The 23,032-nt window shown below is 38.5% G+C and overlaps 1 protein-coding gene across 3 annotated transcripts in view; it reads right to left on the reverse strand.

The window, feature by feature from the left end:
• Positions 1–5,834: 5,834 nt before the first annotated feature.
• Positions 5,835–23,032, reverse strand: part of LOC109040110 (uncharacterized) — a 237,468-nt gene continuing 220,270 nt past the window's right edge. For 2 of the 3 annotated variants that reach the window (XM_019055917.2, XM_072297399.1), the window contains one exon: positions 5,835–11,641. In XM_019055917.2, coding sequence (XP_018911462.1) covers positions 10,853–11,641 — 789 coding nt within the window. In that variant the 3' untranslated portion in view covers positions 5,835–10,852. The remainder of the gene's footprint in view (positions 11,642–23,032) is intronic. The other variant, XR_011899380.1, reaches the window with a different exon arrangement.

A 23,032-nucleotide genomic window follows, 5' to 3' on the forward strand; every position in this document is an offset into this window, starting at 1 on the left:
AAAAACTGGAAAGTACCAAAAAAAATTTCCCTTTCGATATGAGGAAAAACGTCTTGAATCGCAAATCGATATCATAATTAGAACTAAAGTTAAGGCCAGTGGTGCGTGACTTTTGAATAACCCTGTATCAAAAGAAATGGAAAAGTACGAATAATACAATGAATAGTATTTTTTTCGAATCGAGAATCCGGCATTTGACGATGTACTAGGGTTGAAAAAAAATTGACCCTTAAGAAAGTGTAAAAAATGGCATCATTGCAATCTTAAATTACCTAAACGATCAAAGTGAGTACATATTTCAAAAGGACGCAGTTTTTGAAGAATTTTAGCGCAAACCGCACCTCAATATCTATTTTCGTTCAAAAGATATGGAACTCGACAGTTTTCAACTTGGCAACGCTGCTACGCGGAAAGAAATTCATTTCAGGCCTTGAAATTTTGGGAAAAGGCGTATCCCATAGTGAGGAATTACATACTGAAAATTGGTCAACATCCATGAGGGGGGAATTTTTGTCGATTTTGCATACGCCCCACGGTGCGCTTGAACTCACTTTAAATGCGACTTGAATGTACATCAAAAATTCAAGTTGGAGGTTGTAGTGAAGTACTCCCTGATTGGTTTTTGGGCAATTTCGAAATAGGTTGTCGGAGCTCCTCGAAAAATAATCGCATTTTTGTGGTTTTTTAGGGGTAAAATAGGAAAATTGGCCTTAGGGCGACAAATTAAACCCCCTCTCCCTCATCCTTGCACTGACCGATCTGAATTTTTAGTATGTTTTCACCTAGTATAAGATGTGACTTTTCTGAAATTTTCATGCCCATTCACAATTTTCTGCCCCCGCGGCAGCGTTGCCAAGTTACGGACTCCAAAATATCGAATTTGATGATAAAATGAAGGTTTCGAAGTGTGATTTCCATTGAAATTAAAAAATTCAAATCGTAGGATGTAGTAGGGTACTGCCTGATGGGTTTTTGGCCAATTTCGAAATGGAGTGTTTGAGATTTTTGAAAAATTATTGAATTTTTGTGGTTTTTTAAGGGTAAAATAGCACACTGGGCCTGGGGCGGCAAATTAAACCTCTTCTCTCTCATCCTTGCCGTGACCGATTTGAACTTTTAGTATGTATTAACCTGGTATAAGATGTGACTTTTCTGAAATTTTCATGCCCATACAAAATCTTTTGCCCCCGCGGCAGCGTTGCCAAGTTGCGGACTCAAAAATATCGAATTTGATGATAAAATGAAGGTTTCGAGGTGTGATTTCCTCCAAAATTTCACGAAAAATGTGCAATTTGAGAGTTTTCGATAAGATTAAGCATATTTGAACAATTTAAAGTTGCAGCGTTGCCAGCTTCACGATTTAAAATTCGTCAAAATGATCCAAATCGCGTTACAACCTCAAGGTCTGGATTTTTATTTCGTTTAGAATTGGTCATTACGGTTCTTCTGTACTCTATGCATTTGAAAATTATGCCATTACTTACTTGATGGGTGCAGCTAACTCAACAAGAGAGACCGGATAAAGCGACGAGTCGCTGGAAAACGAGTGGTTCGGGTTGACAGATAGTTCTCTTTATATGACACAATATTTACAAAACATCTTTAATTTCGTTGTCTAGTCTACTTTTGTTATGAGGGAATTTATTTCAATATAACTCAAAATTATTCTCATTTTTTGCAAATTTTTTATTCTTTAAGTTGTTGAAGGTAATTTTCTGGATTCGAACTATCCAATCCGCTGTGAAAGGAGGTCGAATTCAGGGACTTTCAAACTTTTTTGAATCGTCGTTTTCCACTCATTTCATTTATGTTTTAATTTTTCATGTTTTTGGGAAAAGTTTGGGGGGTAAGATTTTAAATAGAATGTTCAAAGTACTTATTGACAGCAGCAGGGATAAGGTTTGGTGGGTGGGAAAAAGTTCTCAAATTCTACTTTCTGTTGATGGAGTAGATTTAAGAAATTTCTGTCAACCCAAACCGATCGCTTTTCCCCGAATCTTCGCTTTATCCGGTCTCTCTTGTTGAGTTAGCTGCACCCATCAAGTAAGTAATGGCATAATTTTCAAATGCATAGAGTACAGAAGAACCGTAATGACCAATTCTAAACGAAATAAAAATCCAGACCTTGAGGTTGTAACGCGATTTGGATCATTTTGACGAATTTTAAATCGTGAAGCTGGCAACGCTGCAACTTTAAATTGTTCAAATATGCATAATCTTATCGAAAACTCTCAAATTGCACATTTTTCGTGAAATTTTGGAGGAAATCACACCTCGAAACCTTCATTTTATCATCAAATTCGATATTTTTGAGTCCGCAACTTGGCAACGCTGCCGCGGGGGCAGAAAATTGTGAATGGGCATGAAAATTTCAGAAAAGTCACATCTTATACCAGGTTAATACATACTAAAAGTTCAAATCGGTCACGGCAAGGATGAGAGAGAAGAGGTTTAATTTGCCGCCCTAAGGCCAATTTTCCTATTTTACCCCTAAAAAACCACAAAAATGCGATTATTTTTCGAGGAGCTCCGACAACCTATTTCGAAATTGCCTAAAAACCAATCAGGGAGTACTTCACTACAACCTCCAACTTGAATTTTTGATGTACATTCAAGTCGCATTTAAAGTGAGTTCAAGCGAACCGTGACCCCTTTGCTTTGTCTGCTTTTCTAGTATTATGGAAGTTTGTGGCTTATAAGTCGTAAGTTGTATGATTATTTACTGTCTCTCTCATACTTTTACTTTTTCAACTCGCAGCTCTGTAGAGTAATGCTCAGTGTTGTGCCAATTTTTAACCCAAAAAATAGTTATTTTAAGAATTTTAATCATTTACGGAACCAGAATTCTATTATTTTGATAAGTGAAAATCAACTCTAAAGCTATAGAAAATGATCAAACAAATTTATTTCAATATTTATTTCTGCATGAAATATTATCAATGTAGAATTTTAGAATGCTTGCCTGTTAACTCATTACGGAATAGGCAGTGTTTGCCAAAAAAAAATCATTCAGTTGAATCAAAAATTATTTTATTAATTTACATAACTCCAAATAAATAAAATACTGAATAAATTAAATTGCAAAGCACTCGATTTTTTCTTGGAACAAATGAAGTTTTGAACTACTTAATTGAACCAACAATCATACTCATGTCATTTTTTTTCTCAATAATAAATGCTTAGTTTTACTCATTTTTTGTGTGATTAGTATTAAAATTTTCCCAAGAAAATGTGATATCTATAAGATTATTTTTTCAAACAATAAAGCCATTCTTGTTTCCAAGCTGTTCTTTTTACTGCAGAATCACGTACTGTTTCACTTGCGTAGCAAATACCTTTGTTTCTAAATTAAAATTTTACGCCAAGACAACCCAGTTGAGAACTTAGCTTTTGTTTTTTTTACAAAGCTTTTTTAGAAACTTTTAAGAATCAGAACATGCATCCTTTTATCAAATTGTAAAGCACTCAAATTTTTTTGGTGAAGGAACAAATTAATTTTGGAACTACTCAATTCAACCGACAATCATACTCATGTCATGTTTTCTTTGAATAATATAAGCCTAGTTTTACTTACTAACTTTTTGTGTGATTAGTATTAAAATTTTCCTAAGAAAATGTGATATCAATAAAATTATTTTTTCTAATAATAAAGTAATTCTTGTTTCCAAGCTGTTCTTCTCACTTCAGAATCACATACTATCTTACCCACATAACGAATACATACGTTTCTAAATTAAAATTTCACACGAAGATCTCCATTTGAGAATTGAGCTTTTGTTCCTTAGTTGCTTTGCCAATCCTTTTTTGTCTGACACCAGTGACAGTATTCCGATGATGGTCCCTTTTACCAAAAGGGAACCAACGCAAATTTAGTGTCGTGAAAATCGTGCATCTTCACTGAGAAGAGAAATTAAAATTATGGAAGAATGGAAAATGATGAAAGGACGAAATTTAAGGGCCGAAATGTTTGAATTGTATTAGAAATTTATAATTTACAGAAAATAGTCACACGAAGAGATGCCAGAAGGGCCGAGAATGGCATATATATGTAACAGACAAGGGTTAAAATAATTTTCTTTAAAATAAGTTTCTTCAATCATTAAAGAAACTTCGAGAATAAGGCAGTCCACGCTTATATAGCCTCGCTAACGTCACCGGTGGTGAGGCAACAAGACCTCACGCGAATGTCTGGCTGTAATCAGAAGAGCTATTAGTTGCAAGTCCGGTTATTAGATTTATGTGTGATAGCTGGATGATAAAGCTACATAAGAATTGCTAATGAAACTGAAAAGTGCTCAAATCCAGCCATCCATCATGACCAAAGGAAAAATATATGAAATGGAAATTCAAGAAAGAGCTAATTGCGGGATACTGACGGCACACGCGAATCACTGGAAGGGGGGGGGCACTCAAGATTTACAGTGTAATGCTTTAAAGATACGCGCAATGCGTTCGAACTTAATTAGATTGAAAAAATTCGACAGGGGCCAAATAGCCGAAATTTTTTGGGTCAAAATCGAAAGTTCTCCAATCGAGCTGAAACCAAGCTAATCCGCTTGAAAATGACTTGCTGAGTCCGATTTTCCAACTTAGAAAGCTCCACAGGTCCGATGGAGCGCACGAGCGGCGAAAAACGCGCATTTCATGAACTTTCACCAGGTCATAAATACTTGTTACTGACCGGCTAGGGGCGGTCCAGCGGGTTCACGGAGTTTTTTTGACCAGAAAATCCGACTCGACGGCCGACGGGTCATTGTTAAGCGGACTAGCTTGGTTTCAGCTCGATCGGAGAACTTTCGATTTTGACCTTAAAAATTTAGCCATGCAAACCCTGTCGATTTTCCTCGATTTCGGACAGGGAAAAATAGAGTCACATCCTACGGAGCTCGAGGCGTAGAATCGATAGAGCAAATGGACTGCATTTTGCAATTTGGAACTATACATTCTGGCTCTTCTGGAAAAACACGTAAGTGCATAGGGAAACTAATGGCACTTACGTTGATTTTAAACCGGACTAGAATTTATGGTTCCAAATTGCAAAATGTAGTCCAAATGATCCTGAGGCTCGGCGAGGCCTTTTGAGCCGAGAAACGGTCGGTTTTTGACAGCTTTGTTCACAAAAGCCGCGTTTTTCGCCGCTCGGGCCGTCCAGTGGACGAATGGAGCTTTTTCGACCAAAAAATTGGACTCAACGAGTCATTTTGAAGCGGACTAGCTTACTTTTTCAGCTCGATTGGAGAACTTTCGATTTTGACCCTAAAAATTTCGGCTATTTGGCCCCTGTCGAATTTTTCAATCTAATCAAGTTCGAACGCATTGCGCGAATCTTTAAAACATTACACTGTAAATCTGGAGTAACCCCCCCCCCCCTTCCAGTGATTCGTGTGTGCCGTCAGTATCCCGCAATTAGCTTTTTCTTGAATTTCCATTTCATATATTTTTCCTTTGGTCATGATGGATGGCTGGATTTGAGCACTTTTCAGTTTCATTAGCAATTCTTATGTAGCTTTATCATCCAGCTATCACACATGAATCTAATGACCGAACTTGCAACTAATACGAACTAATACGAAACTAAGAGCTAGCTCTTCTGATTACAGCCAGCTAATCGTGTGTAGTCTTGTTGCCGAAATGGGAGGCACGATAGCGATTATAAAAAAAAAAGGGGGGGGGGGTGGGCGGCCAAAATGTCAAAGCCGGATAATCCTGAGCGATTCAACCGACGATAAGCCATGATAATATAATTGACGATGTTCAGAAACGAAAAAATTGGGATTGGTGGATGCGTTCTTTGGAATGTATCGGGTGATCAAGTGAAAGGAACGAATACTTGGTTCATTTGATGAAAGTTTTTATTGATTCATCGAAGTCAACAGTTTTCAAATCCTCGGATGAATTGAATTACATAAGTACAAAACAAAGATCTTATACTTAACATCTGACGTATTTTATTTCGGTGTTCTATTTTAATAATTGTACATTGATTGAACACTGTCAGACAGAGAGGCATGAACGCATTGTAGCACCATGAGGGAGCTCATTTCTTTTAAGTCCTCCTTCCCCACCTTCGATGACCCTCTTCACATGAACAAACTCTTCATCAAGGTAAATGTGATTACCAGGCAGGTAGGCGTATTGCCCTGGGAATATACGCAATATCGTCTCCTTTACATTTTCTTTCAGTATTTCACAAATTCTCTCAACAGCATTGCTTGATGGAAGAGCCAACTCGTCAAAACTGCCAAAAAAGTCATCACATAGATTCATTTAAACATTTAAATAAATACCAATAGTACAGATTGCAAATGACACAGTAGAATCACTGTTACCGCATCTGTGGGTGAGAGTTGTGTATGTTGCCTATCTACTAATTGAAGGGGCACCTTTTATCTTTTATCGCAATGATATTGAAATAACTTGCAATTTCTCTTTGCGTTGCAAATTGCCTCTCTCTGATACCTACGTAGAGCTCATTGAGCTCATTTTATCAATAGTTTAAAAACTCCTTTTTATAAGTGACTTATGTAAAAATGTTAAATTTTCATGGTAAAAAATTGCAATTTCATAGCCTTAAATCGCAATTTTATTTCAATATTTTCATTGCACTGTGCTACTTGGGATATGACTTCACATTCAAGTTCTGTTTCCATTTCAATTTTCCTGCAAATGGCTTAGTATGTTTTTTTTGCTCTTATACTTACTTCCGCTTAAACCAAAGCGGCCTAGGAAATCAGATTTGATTCAATAATGTACGAAAAGTTTGTTCATACGTGAATGGGACTTGCCTTATCCATCGCTCATATATTGGGCGAATTTAAGACGAGAGAAACTACGTTATTGCACGCAAACCTTATATTAAGCACATACTGTTGTGCTATGGTAAAACGCCGTAAGAACATTCAAGAGTTGCCAAATTTCCCTGGATAAAACATGTAGTCTTAAGGAATGTTATGCGTGTTTTTCCTTAGAATTTTCAGATGTGTGAGATTTAATAGCGAACAACATTGTCCGCGCAAAATTTGGAAGAAAATTTTCACAATTTTCCCAGTAAATTTCGTTTTTTATTGACGGAAATGTGGCAACGTCTGAAGGCTCCTACGGCGTTTCCCCTTCAGCTAGGCAGCCTAGTTTCTTTCAACATAAAAAAAAAAACAACCTAATCGGCCCGAAACATTTATAAAGTTGTTTTTTTTTTCGAATTTTTATTCAGATTCAAAGTCATGCCTAAAGTGATGCGTTTGATATTATGTAATTAATATTAGCACACAATGAGTGAGCTGAAAAAATAATAGATAGTTGTTTTTTATATATTTTTCAAAGAACAAATGTTTATTTGGATGAACAAAGTTTACTCTTTCTTTCACCAGAAAATTTGAAATAACTTTGACTCGTCAATTGTACCTACTTGTCATGACCTGTACGTTGGAGATTGTTTTTCCCATAGTTAATAATTAATTTATAACTTAGTGGAGTTGACTGATCTGATTCTTTGATCTGGGACGGCAAAATATATAAACACGTATCTTGATTCCCACTACAAATGTAAAAATCTGTTAAATTAATTTTCCCTTTTCTTATTTTCCAGACAGAAAGATGGTGACTTTGCCTCTGTGAATTGAAATTCAGTGTAAAACTGAAATTCTCATGATGGAGGGTAAAACATCTCAGTTGAAAGCTTAATAATTTCTCCTTCACAAGAAACGCAACTCACATCATTCCAGATCTAAAAAGGATATTGTTAGTGAAAATGACAGGACATTATATGTAGGTATGAACAAAGAAAGTAATATTGGATATCCAGTTGGAAAATTAGCAAGGTTTAAATCAAAATTCACTTTTTTCTATTTTTACCATCAATTTGGACGTAGGTTGTTAGGTCAGTAGGTACATACAATTAATTTAGTAATTAACAGTTTTTAAAGTAAATGGAGGTAAATTGTAATTGGCTTTGGACAAGGTCAGAGCAAAAATGCATCTTTTACATGTCTTCAGAATAACAAAATAATGAAGGATATAAAAATAAAAGTTTAAAGTTAGTCTCTTCATTATTATCTATAGATATAATTTCAGGTTCAGATATTTCCGAAAAAATTACAAAGAAAAAGAAAGATATCGGATGGGAACTTATGACTAGGATGAGTAACATAGGTAATGAAATTAGATGTCATTAGAAGTAGGCTGATATTTACCTACCGTAATAAAGTTTTGATAAATGTAGTAGAATTGAGTTTCACCTGCATGCCTAAGACTTTTTGGAACTTGAGTATGCAGGTATTGAATTGAATTATATTTACAAAAAGTACCTTTACTGATCGAATTTACAAAATGTCAATCTGATAACTAACTTCGTTCATTTGAATCCTTTAATTTAAATTCCCTGATCGTCTCAAAGCTGAAAGCTGGTAATTTTATCTCTCGTCTCTTGTTACTGAAAAATTTCCAAAATTTGATTTTTTGACAAAATCAAATGACAAAAATTTGTCCACATTGCGGCTTGGTTTGTTTCAGTTAGACCTGATGCAAATCATTTTTCATTTTCCTCACTTTTTAAATTATTAACAACTTCAAACCGAGTGGTAAATCGAGACACCTAGCGAAGTTAGTTCATTCTTTTTGGACCACTCCTTTTTCACTAAAAAGTAAATACCTTAAGCTAAATTTTAGAAAAACAATCTACTTAAAACGAAGTAAATATTATTGGCACAATCAAAAATATTTGATGAAGTCACAAATTAATTGAGTAATGAACTATTTGTACGAACCAAACTTCGATATCCTCGTCATCTCTTGCATGTTCCCAATACCAGACGGGAATAAAACTCGAGATCCATAAATATAATATGACTCCCACTGAAAATTTGCACATTTTAACGTCTTAATGTTTACAGCATCCTCTAGTGATCACCCCATGCACTTGTCGTTGTAATGCCCTTCTTGGGAATAAACTGTATCTGACCTTTGAAAGTACACAGAGACATGACACGCGGACATGAACAAGGCACGCATACCACACTGAGAAAAAAGTTACGGGCTATATAGACATACAGTCAGTTCCGGGCTTAAACGTCAAAAGTTCCGGATGCTAGAACCGTAGCTTCGACTGCTACGTACGGAACTTTCGGCCTCTGAGCCCGGAACGCGGACGGTATGTCTATATAGCCCGTAAGTACAGTTTCTACAGCCGGAGTTCTTTTTTTCAGTGCATAAACTTCAGGTCCAAACGATGACATGCACATTGCACATTACTTCTCCTTGTCTATTCTTCTCATTAATCATGGGTGAATTTACAATTCTGAACAGCTAATCACAGCCTACTTACTTCAATGTGCTGGTCGAGCATAAATTCAGTCCATTTTCGGAAGACGGCTCACCAAATATCGGAAGTGAGAGGGGGTTCCTTTGTAGTTCTGCAATTTTTTTTGTTTCCTTTTCCTATGTTCTATTTATTACAATTTTTATCCTATTTTTTGCCCTCTGCCATCATCCGAGGCAAACAGTCAAAGTACGTGTTCAGTCAAGCACAAGAAAACGCTCTGCACAGTGTTTGTACGCTAACAACGGACAACCGTCCGATATCCATTTCTCCGTCCGAGTGTTCTATGATTTCAACCGTTTTTTCAGTCTGTTTGACACACTGGTACTTGCTCACTTCTGATGCCTCCACTTTTTCCATACTTGAACAATGATAGAAGTATAAAACTCGTTCAAAAGGTCCGAGGCTCAAGCTTCATATAATTGATTTGGGATATAAGAACTTACAGAAAGAAAACATCGACATCTGTATTCTACCGTGCTGAGAAAAAACGCCGTATGAACATTCGAGAGTTGCCGAAGTTCCTTCGATAATATGTTGAAGAAAGTTATGAATATATTCCCTTAAAATTTTCGGACACTTCAGATCAAATTACAGACAATATTATCTGAGAAATCGGCAGGAAATTATTCAATAATTTTCCTGAAAATGAGTGATTTGCCAGAGGAAATTTGGCAACGCCTGAGGGCTCATACGGCAGTATTAGGCATAGGATCAAATTGATAATACGTGTTACAAATAACTCCCAAAGCGCTTCACGAGTTTTTTCACACGTATACGAGTACATAACCATAGCCTCACTGGGAAAAAAAGTAGCTTGGATCTAGAGTCCAAACTCTTGAAAACAATGAAAAGAAAAAATACTCTTGATTCAATCGGATTTTCGCTGAAATCAAAAGGAAATCCGCTCAAATTAAGAGGCTTGGTCCTTGATTTAAGCAAAAATCCGATTGAATCAAGAGTATTTTTTCTTGCCAATGTTTTTAAGAGTCTGGACTCTAGATCCAAGCGGTTTTTTTCCAGTGCTGGCATTCCCTTCCCATATCCTCGTCTTTCTGTCATTCCCGGCTTGATTTTCGTGTATGGCTCTACAAAGAGTATTGCTTTGAGTATACAGAGTGACCCAGGTAGCAGCCCGACTCCCGAAATTGAACAAGAACCGACTTGCTCCGAGTAGAGTCCCTTTATACTAAGAGTCAAGACAATGTGAATCCATTTCTGATTGGTTCCCGTATTTTAGGCCTTCACAGTGTCACAAACGGGAATAAAGATTACAGTTTCACCGATTGCAAATATTAAAATCTGGAATGGACCGGGGAATTAAGGGTTCGGCAAGGAAGAAACGGGATGAGGGAAGGAACGAAGAAAGGAATTCGAGAATGGGCCGATCAAAGATTACGAAAAACGTTCAATTTCTGTAATCTTTATTCCCGTTTGTGACTCCATGAGGGGTGTTGTCTTGACTCTCAGTATAAAGGGACTCTAGCCCCGAGCGGCAAGGTGCACTTACATTACTGACATCGACCACCTGGCCTGGATTCATACATTAGAAACATTACTCGCCAGTCGCAATATACTTGAGGAAGCGCGCCGCTCCGAGGTGACCTGAGCAAGGACGTTATTGAAGGAGGTACGGCGGTCTTTGGTCAAGGACTTGAGGGGCGCCAAGAGGTCGGCGCTGACGGAGGTCTTGCGGGTCCCGCTCGGGCCCGCCGTGGAGGTCGACGGGCCGTCCCACCTCTCCCTCTCTTTCTCCCGCTCCTTCTTGGCCGCGTCGGCGATCGGCGACTTGAGGAGACTGCTCGTGACGCCGGCGGTGGTGGGGAGGATGTTGTCGCCGCCGACGCAGGACATCTTGCGGGTGGGGAAGTAGTCGCCGACGCCGACGCAGCAGGAGGGGCGTCGCGCGGCGACGGGGACGAAGTTGGGCGCGAGGTGGGGTCGGTCCTTGTAGCAGAGGAGGTCGCCGGAGTGGCGGCGGAACTCGGTGACCGGCGGGTAGAGGCAGCAGGAGGGTCGCCGGTCGTGGGAGGGCGAGACGAAGTTGCCGAAGCAGCTGGTGCGGCGGTCGCCGATGGGGATCATGGAGCGGCTCCCCCGGTAGGGCGTCATCTCGTTGAGGATGAGGCTCTGGATGTCCATGGCGGATTTGACCTTGCGCGGGTTCTCCACGGCCGGGAACGTCTTCGGCTCGGTGAAGACAGAGTTCTGCCGCGGCCGCGAGAGGTTCCGGTAGGTCGGGTTGATCGTCGGGAAGATCGAGGAGGGCATCGGGGCCGCCTCCAGGTTCACCGTGTTCACCGCGTACTTCGAGACCGAGGTCCGGTGCTGCAACAGAAAGAATACAACAGCCCATCAAACTCATGCACATACCAGACTAAAACAAGCGGGAAAGTTCTAATACTGTCGTATTAGAAAAGCGCTCAGGTGTTAGTCAATGTATTTAGTGAAGAAAGGAAGTATAAACTCCGTCGACTTGGCTGGGAAATGGAAATAAAACATCAGCTGATAACAAACAAAGGTTACCAAGGAAACCGTAAACGCGTATTTTTGTTTCCCGAAAATGAGCTCACCGTTGAGCTCATCAGGCGCGTTTTTTTTAAGGCTTCATTTGAGTTCAACAATCAATTTCGATAAGAATTACTCTACCGCTAAGAAATTTTCTTATAGACAAACGATCGAAACTACCTGCGCATTACATTAAAAGCATAAAATACAGCTTTCACAGCTTTATTTATTTTAAAAATGGACCCCCCCCCCCCCCCCGAAAAGCCTACACATCGATGAGCTGGTGCGCCATTTAAACGCATTAGCACTAGTCTACTAGTACTCAGAGGCAAGTCGAAATCAAAAAGCGCTTCCTATCGGCTGAGCGCTTAAAAGGTACTCTTTTAGGAGTAAGTCATACAGTATAAGAGACTGAGATCCGTGAAACTTAATCTAAACTTTTTGCAAAAGCATGTAAGAAGAGAGGCTGCCGAGGAAGATACTTAATTGGGTTCCTCCTGGGAGGAGAGGAATGGGGTTTTAAAGGAAATGAGGGATGCCAACTCCCTGAAGGGCTTTGGGAGGATAGGGAACTTTGGTGGCTAGGTGTCGCAAAGCGCCAAAAAGCACTGTGAAAGCGGCTCTTACGTATGATGTTGTTTTATACATTTATTTCCATGACAAAATCGACGGTTTCAATCAAAGGACATAATGTATGCACCATCCTCCATGGTGTTGAGCACATCGTTTGCTTCCTAGCCTCGGTTTCATTTGTGGTTTACAATGAGCAACCTCTGCAAATGTGTGAAGTATGTTAATTAATGAAACCGAGGTGGATGACGTTATACGCCCTGTCTTTCGATGAGCGATATCTCCGTTAAGACTGGACATGGTCAACATATAATTAAATAATTGCTTGCCAATTAATGAGCTTTATCTATCAAACAACGATTCTATAATCAGTGCAACTAACCCATTCCACCGATGCCAGCCAAAATTTAAGATATCGCAAAAAAAAAAAAAAAAAAAAAAAAAAAAAAAAAAAAAAAAAAAAAAAAAATATTTTTACTGAAAAAAAACCGACACTAGCGAAATTAATTGATATTGATTGCCGATGAAAAACCGAACCATTCCGACGGCGAATCAACACGTGTGCGAAAGGCGATGCTCCCCGGTTTGTACGGAGCCGGGCGCGGAACGGGGCCAATTTACCGGAATCGTGGATCAGATGTAATAGCAATTAAGCCGAGGTTGCGACAAGCTGGATTCTTGTCGCGCTCTCACTTCTTAGATAATCCGATTCGAGGATAATCCAATAACAGAATAATCCTGGAGCATAATTGAATTTCCGTCAAGCTCCCACCAAAAGCGCACTCCGGAGAACCCCCCCCCCCCCCCCTCCACGTCTCCGCGTCTTCACTAACGGCGATGGGTAGACTTATTCCTGTCTCGCGATAAAGCTGGTTGACCGAAATAGGAGAGCTGAAATCAGGGCCCGAGTCGCTGCTTTGCTTAGTCACCTCACAGTGGGCAGGATTTGACAAAACTGATAATGAATTTCAAATGTAGGAAATGTAGAGGAACCACACTGGAAAAAAAAACACATTGGATCTGGAGTCCAGACTCTTGAAAACATTGACAAGAAAAAATACTCTTGATTCAATCGGATTTTTGCTTGAATCAAAACAAAATCCGCTTAAATAAAGAGGCTTGGTTCTTGATTTAAGCTAGATTCTGATTGAATCAAGAGTACTTTTTCTTGTCGATGTTTTTAAGAGTCTGGACTCTAGATCCAATGTGTTTTTTTTCCAGTGTGAGTATCAGTACAAAACTGAGGAGGGAGAGTATTCAACTGAGGCAGATGCATTGGACTATTATAAAAATACTAGGAATACTAGGAGAATACCAGGAATGGAGCATGCATGTATAGTAATACTAGAACACTTCGTATATCCATTCTTAGCGTCGCAAACTTCTGTCTTATTTCATTTAAATTAAAGAAAAACAACCCGTCTTTAATTTATGAAGGTTCGTGCTCTTTTTTTCTCTTATAAGAGAAGTGAAGAATTTGCATGTTACCTAGTTTATCTTAATTATTAATTACCTAAAGCTATTTTTAGCGATTTTTTTTTCCAGTACATGGCCCTCGCGATAGAGATAACTCCTTTTGAGATGATAATTCTGATTCAAAAATTCAGGTTCATAATAGAGGTGTCGTCAGCTAAATTGACGGTTGTTTACTCTCGGTTTGCAAGCGTTTTCGCGTCACTACTGTACACGAAAACATCCGACTCTCGCAAAAGCAAGAACACAAGCTTCGATAAGTTTAATAATACTTTAATTTTTAGCCACACAGAAATCACAACCACATAAAAGTCGCGAATCATAACTGATAAGTAGTTTTTTTACGATACGATCGAGACAGAAGTTTTCAAGGTGGACAGTTCCGAACGCCGCGCCGCTTTGTGCAGAGGCCCAAATTCATCGTTGGCGCTTGCAAACCGAAAGTAAACAACCGTCAACTTAGTTGACGACACCTTTAAAATATACGAGAAAAAGTATTGAGAAATTCACCTGGTAAAATTAAAGCAGAAGTGAATGAAATATTGAAAACAGCAATCATCTTAGCTATAAAGCTAATTATAAGGATCCAAAACAACGATCACGTTAGAAAAAAAACTAAAAATTTGGGTGGAGCAAGGCTGTAAAATGGAAAACACTAAAAATTCAGGACTCTCCGAGCCGTTACAGGTAATAATTGAGCATAGTTCAGCTGCTGCAAAAAAACGATAAACTTGACAGAAAAATTCAGCAGCGATCTGATCTTAGTTATTGTCAACACACCAGTACATAATATGAATAGTCTCCTATCTTTTTTGCAGCTTAGTCAAACAAATTTATCCAGAATCAGCCTGAATTTCATGTTGCCATAATTATTCTCTTATATTTTATTTATACTCAATAGAGAACTTAACTCCTTAGTTATGAATTTGGAGTTTTGACGTTACTTAGTATTATACTATTTGAAATTAAAAGTACAGAGAAGATTAAAGAGAAAGAGGCGACTTTTGATGTTGGTAGGGTGATTCCGGCTACACTCATCTAGTTGGTAGTGAAAGAAATGTTAGGGATTATTTTTACGGTATGTTGGAGTGTTTCAACCAACGTGTGTTAAAGTCAGCATAAAGCTGATATCTCACTGCAGAGGAAAAAAGCTCACACAAAAGCACAATTTTCCTTCAAAGAGATACCCTCAGTTGGTGTAGTTATTTTTAGTAAAAATGTTTTCGCTCGATTCACCATCTTTGAAATATTTGCAATGCAACTTTAACCCAGTGACGCAAAATGTGACAATGCGTCGTTTCTGAATTTTAACCATGCAATAAGTCGAAATAAGTCAAACATCGTTAACCTTTGTTTTCTCTCAACGATCAGTTCCGTGCTACCGCGGCCGCGAAGCTGCTATGTCCATCGATTACGATGGTAACGCCTTGAGTTAGGGCATGCGACTATTCGTGCTCGTTAGTTGTGCGGATTGCGTGTCCAAAACTGAAGGCGCTTCGATTGAGCCGGGCAATGTCGCGTTGCGTATCAAAGTGAATACGCATTTTGGTCTGATGTTTTGGCACTTTCATTTATTTCATTTGATTTACACATGCATTATATTTCAATGCGGAGTCACTTTTTTATTGCAGTATATGCGTTCGCGCGGTTAACTCCCAAATAGAAGTGATTAACCAACTGACAATAAGTTGCTATTTTCTTAAAATAAGTCGATAAGATTTTACCGATATTTATCGGATTCGTGCTTTGGCTCCGTTTGATCGCAAACGTCAAGCTAGCTTTTGATTTTTAAGAATTATAAAGACAAAATTTATCGTAATGTCTGTGTACATGGAAAATAAAAATAGTGAACCCACATCCTTAAAAAAAAAAAAAAAAAAAAAAAAAAAAAGGAGAACTGCAATGAGATACTATGCGCAAACATTGATCACACTATGCCTAAATTGGATTACATTTTAGATTAGGAACTACTATTTCTGGCTCATTTTAGAAACAACGCATGTGCCATTGATCTCCCTACACACAGATAGGTGCTTTCATTGATGAGTCAGGTATAGTATCTCCTCATTGCAAAATGCAGTGCAATTTAGCCGTCTTTGACCACTGCGTGTTGGGAGTCCCAGCACGATCGGATCGCCGTAAAAGATGAATAGGGTTAACTAAATGTCAGCTCAGTGGAGCGAGATGATAAAATTTTCTTACGACGGAGGGGCAGAGGGTGAGCGCTGGATCTGATTTAGTCGGTAGAGCTATATTTATTCTGAGATTGCATTATGTTGCTCCTCTTAAACACACCAAGGAAGGTTATTGTTGTGACAATGATACCTGATTTCAAGCTTTTGCGAGGGTCTTGGACTACCTCCGAATTATTGAACGGACCAAAGGAAAGGCGAAGGGTATGAAACTAAATATCATAATACTTCTTTCCTTATATCGTCATTTTACGTAGAATACGATACTTGCATTAAAATTTCCGATATTAACTCATACGTGAGAAAAAAAACCAAATTCAAGATCCTTCATGACTAGACTTGACCTAACGCCAGAATTGACGATGAAACTCGTATTAGCTCTCTGATTTGTCTTACTCTTTTATCTATGGCTAACGTGCGAGACCACATACCTCCGGTTGGGACGTTGCAGACTTTCACAGATACTTTATTTTTTCCTCAAAAATTAATCAACATATAATCTCTTGAAAATTCCTTTATTTTTTTCTCTGTCAGTAGAATATTCTGTTTACATTTCAAGCATCAAAAATTTGACTTTCTCCTCATCGAGAAAATAAACTAGGAGCTGAGATTTTGAAACACCGCAATTTAGATACGTGGATTCGCACTTTAGCCGTCGATATTCTTCAAAAATTGAATCGAAATGCGCAGATATTTATGAGTGGAGGACAATGAAAGGATACGTATGGTTATTCTAAAGGGTTATATTATAGTGACGCTTTTTATCATTTGATGATCTCTTTAACCTACTCCTGCTGGTACAAGAGCCTTAAAACTTATTTATGACTGGACCCTGCGTGGACTTAGATTGGACTTCGAATTGGCTACAAAAAGAGCGTCCTATCACAAACGGATCCCACCAATTTTTGAGGGGAGGAACGAAAAAAAGTAAAAAGTAAAAATACTTGTTTTTCCTAGGCCTTGTCTCCACGGGACGTTTTCATGGGATTTGTCCCAAGTTCGAATCGCAGGAATGAAACTTCTGGGATTTTTCCCAGTTACCGTCTCCACCTGACGGGGCTTATACAGTCCTGCGACTAGTTTGCGCGGGAAGATAAATTAGTTATAGTCGATTATTTAACCGGGATTAAAATAATAATTGCACTCAATTGACAATTAGACACATTATTTTAACTAAACAAACATGAACAATGCAGTAATGAATAAAATATAGCACAATTCGTTTTCACTTCTTCTTCTTCTCTCAGTGGGTCCTAGGGATACAAGTACCATACTTGGTACTGGGAAAAATATTGATTAACTCAATATTTTTCCCAACTTCGTAAGTGGGATTTTTCCCTGGGACAAATCTCGTGAAACGGCTCGTGGGGACAAGGCCCTAGGCACCCCGGCGTTTTTAAAATTTAGTAGTCCATTTATGAGAGCTAATTGTGACATTAAATACGGGAGTGGTTACGCGCCATTAATATCTGACAGATTCGAAAACAAAGACGTTTCTGAAAGGGCTGCTGTTCCCGACCACTCGGTGGATAGCCGGCGAAGGCGGGGAAGGGACAGGAAGGGGCGACAATACGGACAGAGATGGGGCACTGGCCTTAATTTAAAAGTCAAAACGGAGACGTGACTTATTTTAGTAAAGCTGAAAGTGTTTAACGATGTGCGGCCGGTTTCACGGAGGGATTTTCGACGCAACAGGAAAACAGTGCTAATACATCGCGGCAAGAGTATCCTGACAACTTCCTTTACGACGCTACGGCGGTGGGATTTTCATGCCATCTTCCAACCTTCAACCTCGCTCGAAGGAACCAGAGCACGAACCCAGACGAAAGAACGTAAATAAAATTTTTACGCTGCAAAATCTCTGCTCACAGATCATATTTTCATAAGAATGTTTATAGTTGGAACAGGGAGCATTCCAATGTCGCTAAGATTGTGGAATTTTTTTTTTTTTTACTTTGCAAATATAAACTGGACTACATTTTGCAATTTGGAACTATAAATTCCAGCCCGGTAAAGAAACAACGTAAGTGCCATTAGTTTCCCATGCACATAAGTGTTTTTCCAGAAGAGCCAGAATTTATAGTTCCAAATTGCAAAATGCAGTCCAACTGATCATCTTATGTTTACCCCCAATATATTGTAATTCACGACGGAAATTGCCTTTGTTTTTATTTTCCGCATGATTTCAGTAATTTTGTTGCAAAGAATGTAAGTTACACTATCTCAGCAACATCCGAATCTTCTCGGTTCCTTTTTGCAAAATGCAATCCATCTTTAGTTGGAAATGTAACAGATTTGTTTTTGTTTCCACGTAAATATTCGCAATATTTTGAACATAGATGCTCTATTTGTAGCTGAACATTAAACAGATTTTTCTTCTGGTTCCACGGAAAAATTAGCAATCATTTTGAACAACGGCACTCCATTTTTAGCAGGAGAGACTGATTTTTCCTGTGATTCCAAGTGAACTACTTTTAAATGAAGTTGAGCAGTCATGTTATATTTCCGAATAATTGTGTCTGAAACTTCAACAAAAATGTTTCAAGTTACGGTGAGAATATGCGACTGTTAATTTTTCCTGGTTTTCAGAACGCCGGCAACCCTGTAGTTTCATATCTTTGACAGAAAGTTTACTTAGTTTCTCTTTTGACTGGACGAAAAAATCAGTAAAATTTTTATTATTTTACTATATAGCCATATTTCTGTGCAAATTTAAAATGTTTCAGTCAATTTTGCGACCAAAAAATTGCGGGACGTCCCTTCGTCAAGGGAGCAACGATAGTTCCTTTTAATAGATTGGTCCACTTTTACTCTCCTGATCCTGTTGACCGCTATTCAGGACCAAAGGATCACGCCCGACCCACCAGCCAAAAGTATCTCCTTTTGTCTCAAAGCTATTATTTATTTCTCGATTATGCCCGAGTAGACTCTAAGCCTTGATGATAAGGAAAAGGAAGAGCGAGATTTGAACACCTCCGGCGTTTTTGATCAAAGCGAGATAATCTGACTCGAGCCGTGCTTTTCGCTTTTCGTCTCAAGGCCTGCCTTTCCTCTTTCGATTCCAAGAATGATGTAACTCTTTTCTCCGCAAAGGCCGTTGCTGTCTTTTTCTTCCTCGGCCTCCATTTCGGGACGTCGGTTGTTTGTTTTTCGCATTGAAACCACCAATATTCGATTCAACCTCAACGATACGAGACATCGACATCGCGAAATGTGGTAAGGACCAAGCGTAAACCTCCAGACGCAATTTGAGATCATTTAGGCGAATATACCTCAATGGCAATGGAGATGTTGCATGTGTGAGGGATTTGCGATTTTACCATTGATTCTTAGGTAAAAGTTCGCGAGAAACACGATGGTGCCGCTGGTTTTCTCTGAAATCATCTCCCAAGCTCAGAAAAAGCTCTCAAAGTGAGGCCAAAATGGAAGGGATATCCCGTACCCTACCCTGAGAGTCCACCTCTACATCAAAACAAACTCTCCATGCAAAGATAGGGAGCAAATAAATTAGCAGTGATGCCGTGTTCTCAGTTTTAGAGTCCCCAAATGAAGTGGCAGCCCTGTCAATGTATTTGCTCACTATCTTTGCATGAGGAGTTTGTCTTGATGTAGAGGTGGACTCTCAGGATAGCGTGGGATATCTCCTCCATTTTGGTCTCAACTTGAGAGCTTTTTTTGAACTTGGGGGATGATTTCAGAGAAAACCAGTGGCACCATCGTGTTTCTCGCAAACTTTTACACAAGAATCAACAGTCAAATCGCAAATTCCTCACACATACAAAATCTCCATTCTTCTTTCCTAGGTTTCAGAGAACACCCTATTTTTCTCTCTGCAATAATTACTCAGAGTTTCTCCTATTTGTAACTTGTTTTCTTTCTTTAGACGCAATTGCCAGTTCATTAATATTTCGCGGAAGTGGACTTGTCGTGACGTCATTTCAAGTTTATATTGATTCGTATTTGACCAAGGCGAAAAATCGAAAAAACAAGACGACGCACAGTAGGAAGAAAATTTGAATTTATTTTAAAACATACAATCGTTGAATGATGTTAATTTTGTCACGTTATACATTTTAAAGGGCCCTGCTTGAGAGGAAATTTTAAGATAAATCCAAAGAGACTATTTTTCAACTCTCACGTTTCATATTAACACAGGTACAAGCTTTTAAAATTTCCACATCATGTCCGACAACTGCCGTTGAAAGACTCCACTGTGCGACGCGGCCCAATGCTATAGTCGAAACTCGCTCTGCGACACAGAACAGAATCAGCGTCGAATGCTCGTTCTATAACCACTCAGAAACACAAACATTCAACTTGAAGTAAATTGCGGCGAAAACACCGCAATCTCTCTCTTGCGACTTTTATTTCCCGGCGTTCGGGGATTCATCAAACCACTTCACGTTGCACAAAGTGCAGCTCTCTCTGGTTTGTTCGCGAGGTGTTCCAAGGAAAGGTTATTGTTGATGTAATGAGCCAATGTGAGGGCTTCAAAGGATGGTCTTTAAATGAAATTAAGCGTTGATCCATCGATTGTTCAACGAGTGCACGACTTGTTTAACCACGGCAAATAAAGAGGCAATTTGGCTTAAACGGTGCAGAAAAGCGATATGAATTGATCAATTCTCATTAGTGGCGTTGGAAGAGGTTACTTTATCAAAGCTTAAAGGGAGACGGAAAATGAAATTGTGCCTTTTCAACAACAGATAATACTAATCAAGGAGAAATCTTAAACATCACCTCTTGTGAGGACTGTTTTGGCTATATTTATACATATATACTGTAAATTTAGTTAGTTACCTAGTTAATATATTTTAAGACATTCAGCGTCACAGGCTATATTAACGTCTATACAGAGAATTTTGATAATGGGTGTAAACATGAAAATTTAGATTTTTAAATGAAGAGAGGCGAATGAGTTTCAGAATTTTGGTAGTTACATTGGGTTCATCGCATGTAAGTGGGTTTGTATTTCTGTTGATTGTAGGTGAGTAGATCTGTGATTGGAGACCCTGAGGGCAGAGCAGTCCATAAGTGCGTGTTTGACTGTTAGAGATGATAAATTGCAGAAGTTACAGATTGGTTTATAATAAAGGCTAAAGGTAAAAGCTAAAGGTGGTATGGAAAGAAATAACACTCGGAGGACGCTTTTAGATCACCTTTATGGGCAAGGTATCATACCGAACTGAAACTGAGAAATGAAAAACTGGAGGAATCAAAACTTTACAAAACAGCTGACGCTTTTCGCCAACACGCCCCCTCAAAATTTAACTTGGGGATTAAATTTTGACATTGAAAAATGAAATGTAAATTAACCTAAAGACTAAAGGTAAAAGCTAAAGGTGGTATGGAAAGAAATAACACTCGGAGGACGCTTTTAGATCACCTTTATGGGCAAGGTATCATACCGAACTGAAACTGAGAAATGAAAAACTGGAGGAATCAAAACTTTACAAAACAGCTGACGCTTTTCGCCAACATATAATACGTATGACAATCAACAGGAATACAAACCCACTAACATGCGATGAACCCAATGTCACTATCAAACTTCTGGAACTCTTTGCCTCTCTTAATTTAAAAATCTAAATTTTCGTATATACCTACACCCATTTTCAAAATTCTCTGTAAAGACGTTAATAGCCTGTGACGCTGAATGTCTTAAAATATATTAACTGACTAACTAACTAACAATTAATACACATATTTAAAAATTTAATATTATACAATAAATATTTATACATTTATTATACTGCAGTTTACAAATAAGTAAATCTTTCGTAATGAAATTGAATGCTCATACTGTTGTTGCTAAGACTGTTAATATTATATGACCAATAATTGGTGTGGCTATTTACTTTCAGCTTCCTATTGCGCCCCTGAAGTTTTTATTGATGTACTTATTCCACCACTAGAATCAAATCGAAGTTACATCAAATTGAAGTTCGACTCAAACCAAGCGCGCACATGAGCCCAAAATCTAATTCATCACACGAAATAACCTTGTCCCTAAACATATTATCCCGTCAGTATTGTGTTGTGCTTTGCGATACATTGATTGATCTGCCATTTAAACCCAGGGAAAATGATCGATTAATAGGGTGTTCTTGGCGAGCATCTTAAAAATCGATTCTTCATCATGGTTTTAAATGGAAAAATATCGATACTCGCTGATTCTTGCTTAGCTACCGTTCCTCGTTGACTCCTGGGGGACTGCGGTCAGTTTCTCTTCCGCGGATTGAGTTGTCAAGTTGAGGAGAATTTTCGAATTCTCTCGCACTCAACTGCGGGAATTCGGACAATTTTATTTCTTGACACAATCCAGTAACCTAGTTTGAAACCGAGATAAAGTTCTAGCGGTGAATTCCCGTGGGAAAGTGGTTTTGGAGATGAAATATTGCGCTTCTCGAAATGGCGTTAACTAATGAACGGGCCTCTTCCGACATCAATGCCACGTATCCAATTTTCCAGGCAGGATCTCGCGGAGCATTGAAAATACAGAAATAATTGGGCGATGATGAGGGAAACAAGAGGGTAGATGATAAAAAAAAGTAATTAAAAAAATAAATAAAAATAATAAAAAAATAACAAGAAAAAATCTCCAGCATCAAACGGATAAGGAGATGGGGAAAAAGGGGCCAGTTTCTGCGAATTGATGCAATATAATTACTTCGGTCACTATCATTCTCTTGATATTGGAAAAAATATCGTTTAAATGTTTTGCTCCTCCTTTTGTCTCATTTTTGTGAGCTTTGTCAACTTGAGACTAAATTACCGACGCTTAATTTTTTGGCCCAAAAAAAAAAAAAAAAAAAAAAAAAAAAAAAAAAAAAAAAAAAAGGAAAAAAAACCCTCAAATGTTAAACCCTTGATGTTAAAGAGCACGAATCCCCCCCCCTTATTTTTTTAAAGGAGAAAAAATTGGCATCCTTCCTTGAAGTTAATGCAGAATTTTCTTCGCACAGAGAAGAAAAAT

Source organism: Bemisia tabaci, chromosome 2, assembly GCF_918797505.1.
Source record: "Bemisia tabaci chromosome 2, PGI_BMITA_v3".
NCBI classification, from domain to species: domain Eukaryota; kingdom Metazoa; phylum Arthropoda; class Insecta; order Hemiptera; family Aleyrodidae; genus Bemisia; species Bemisia tabaci.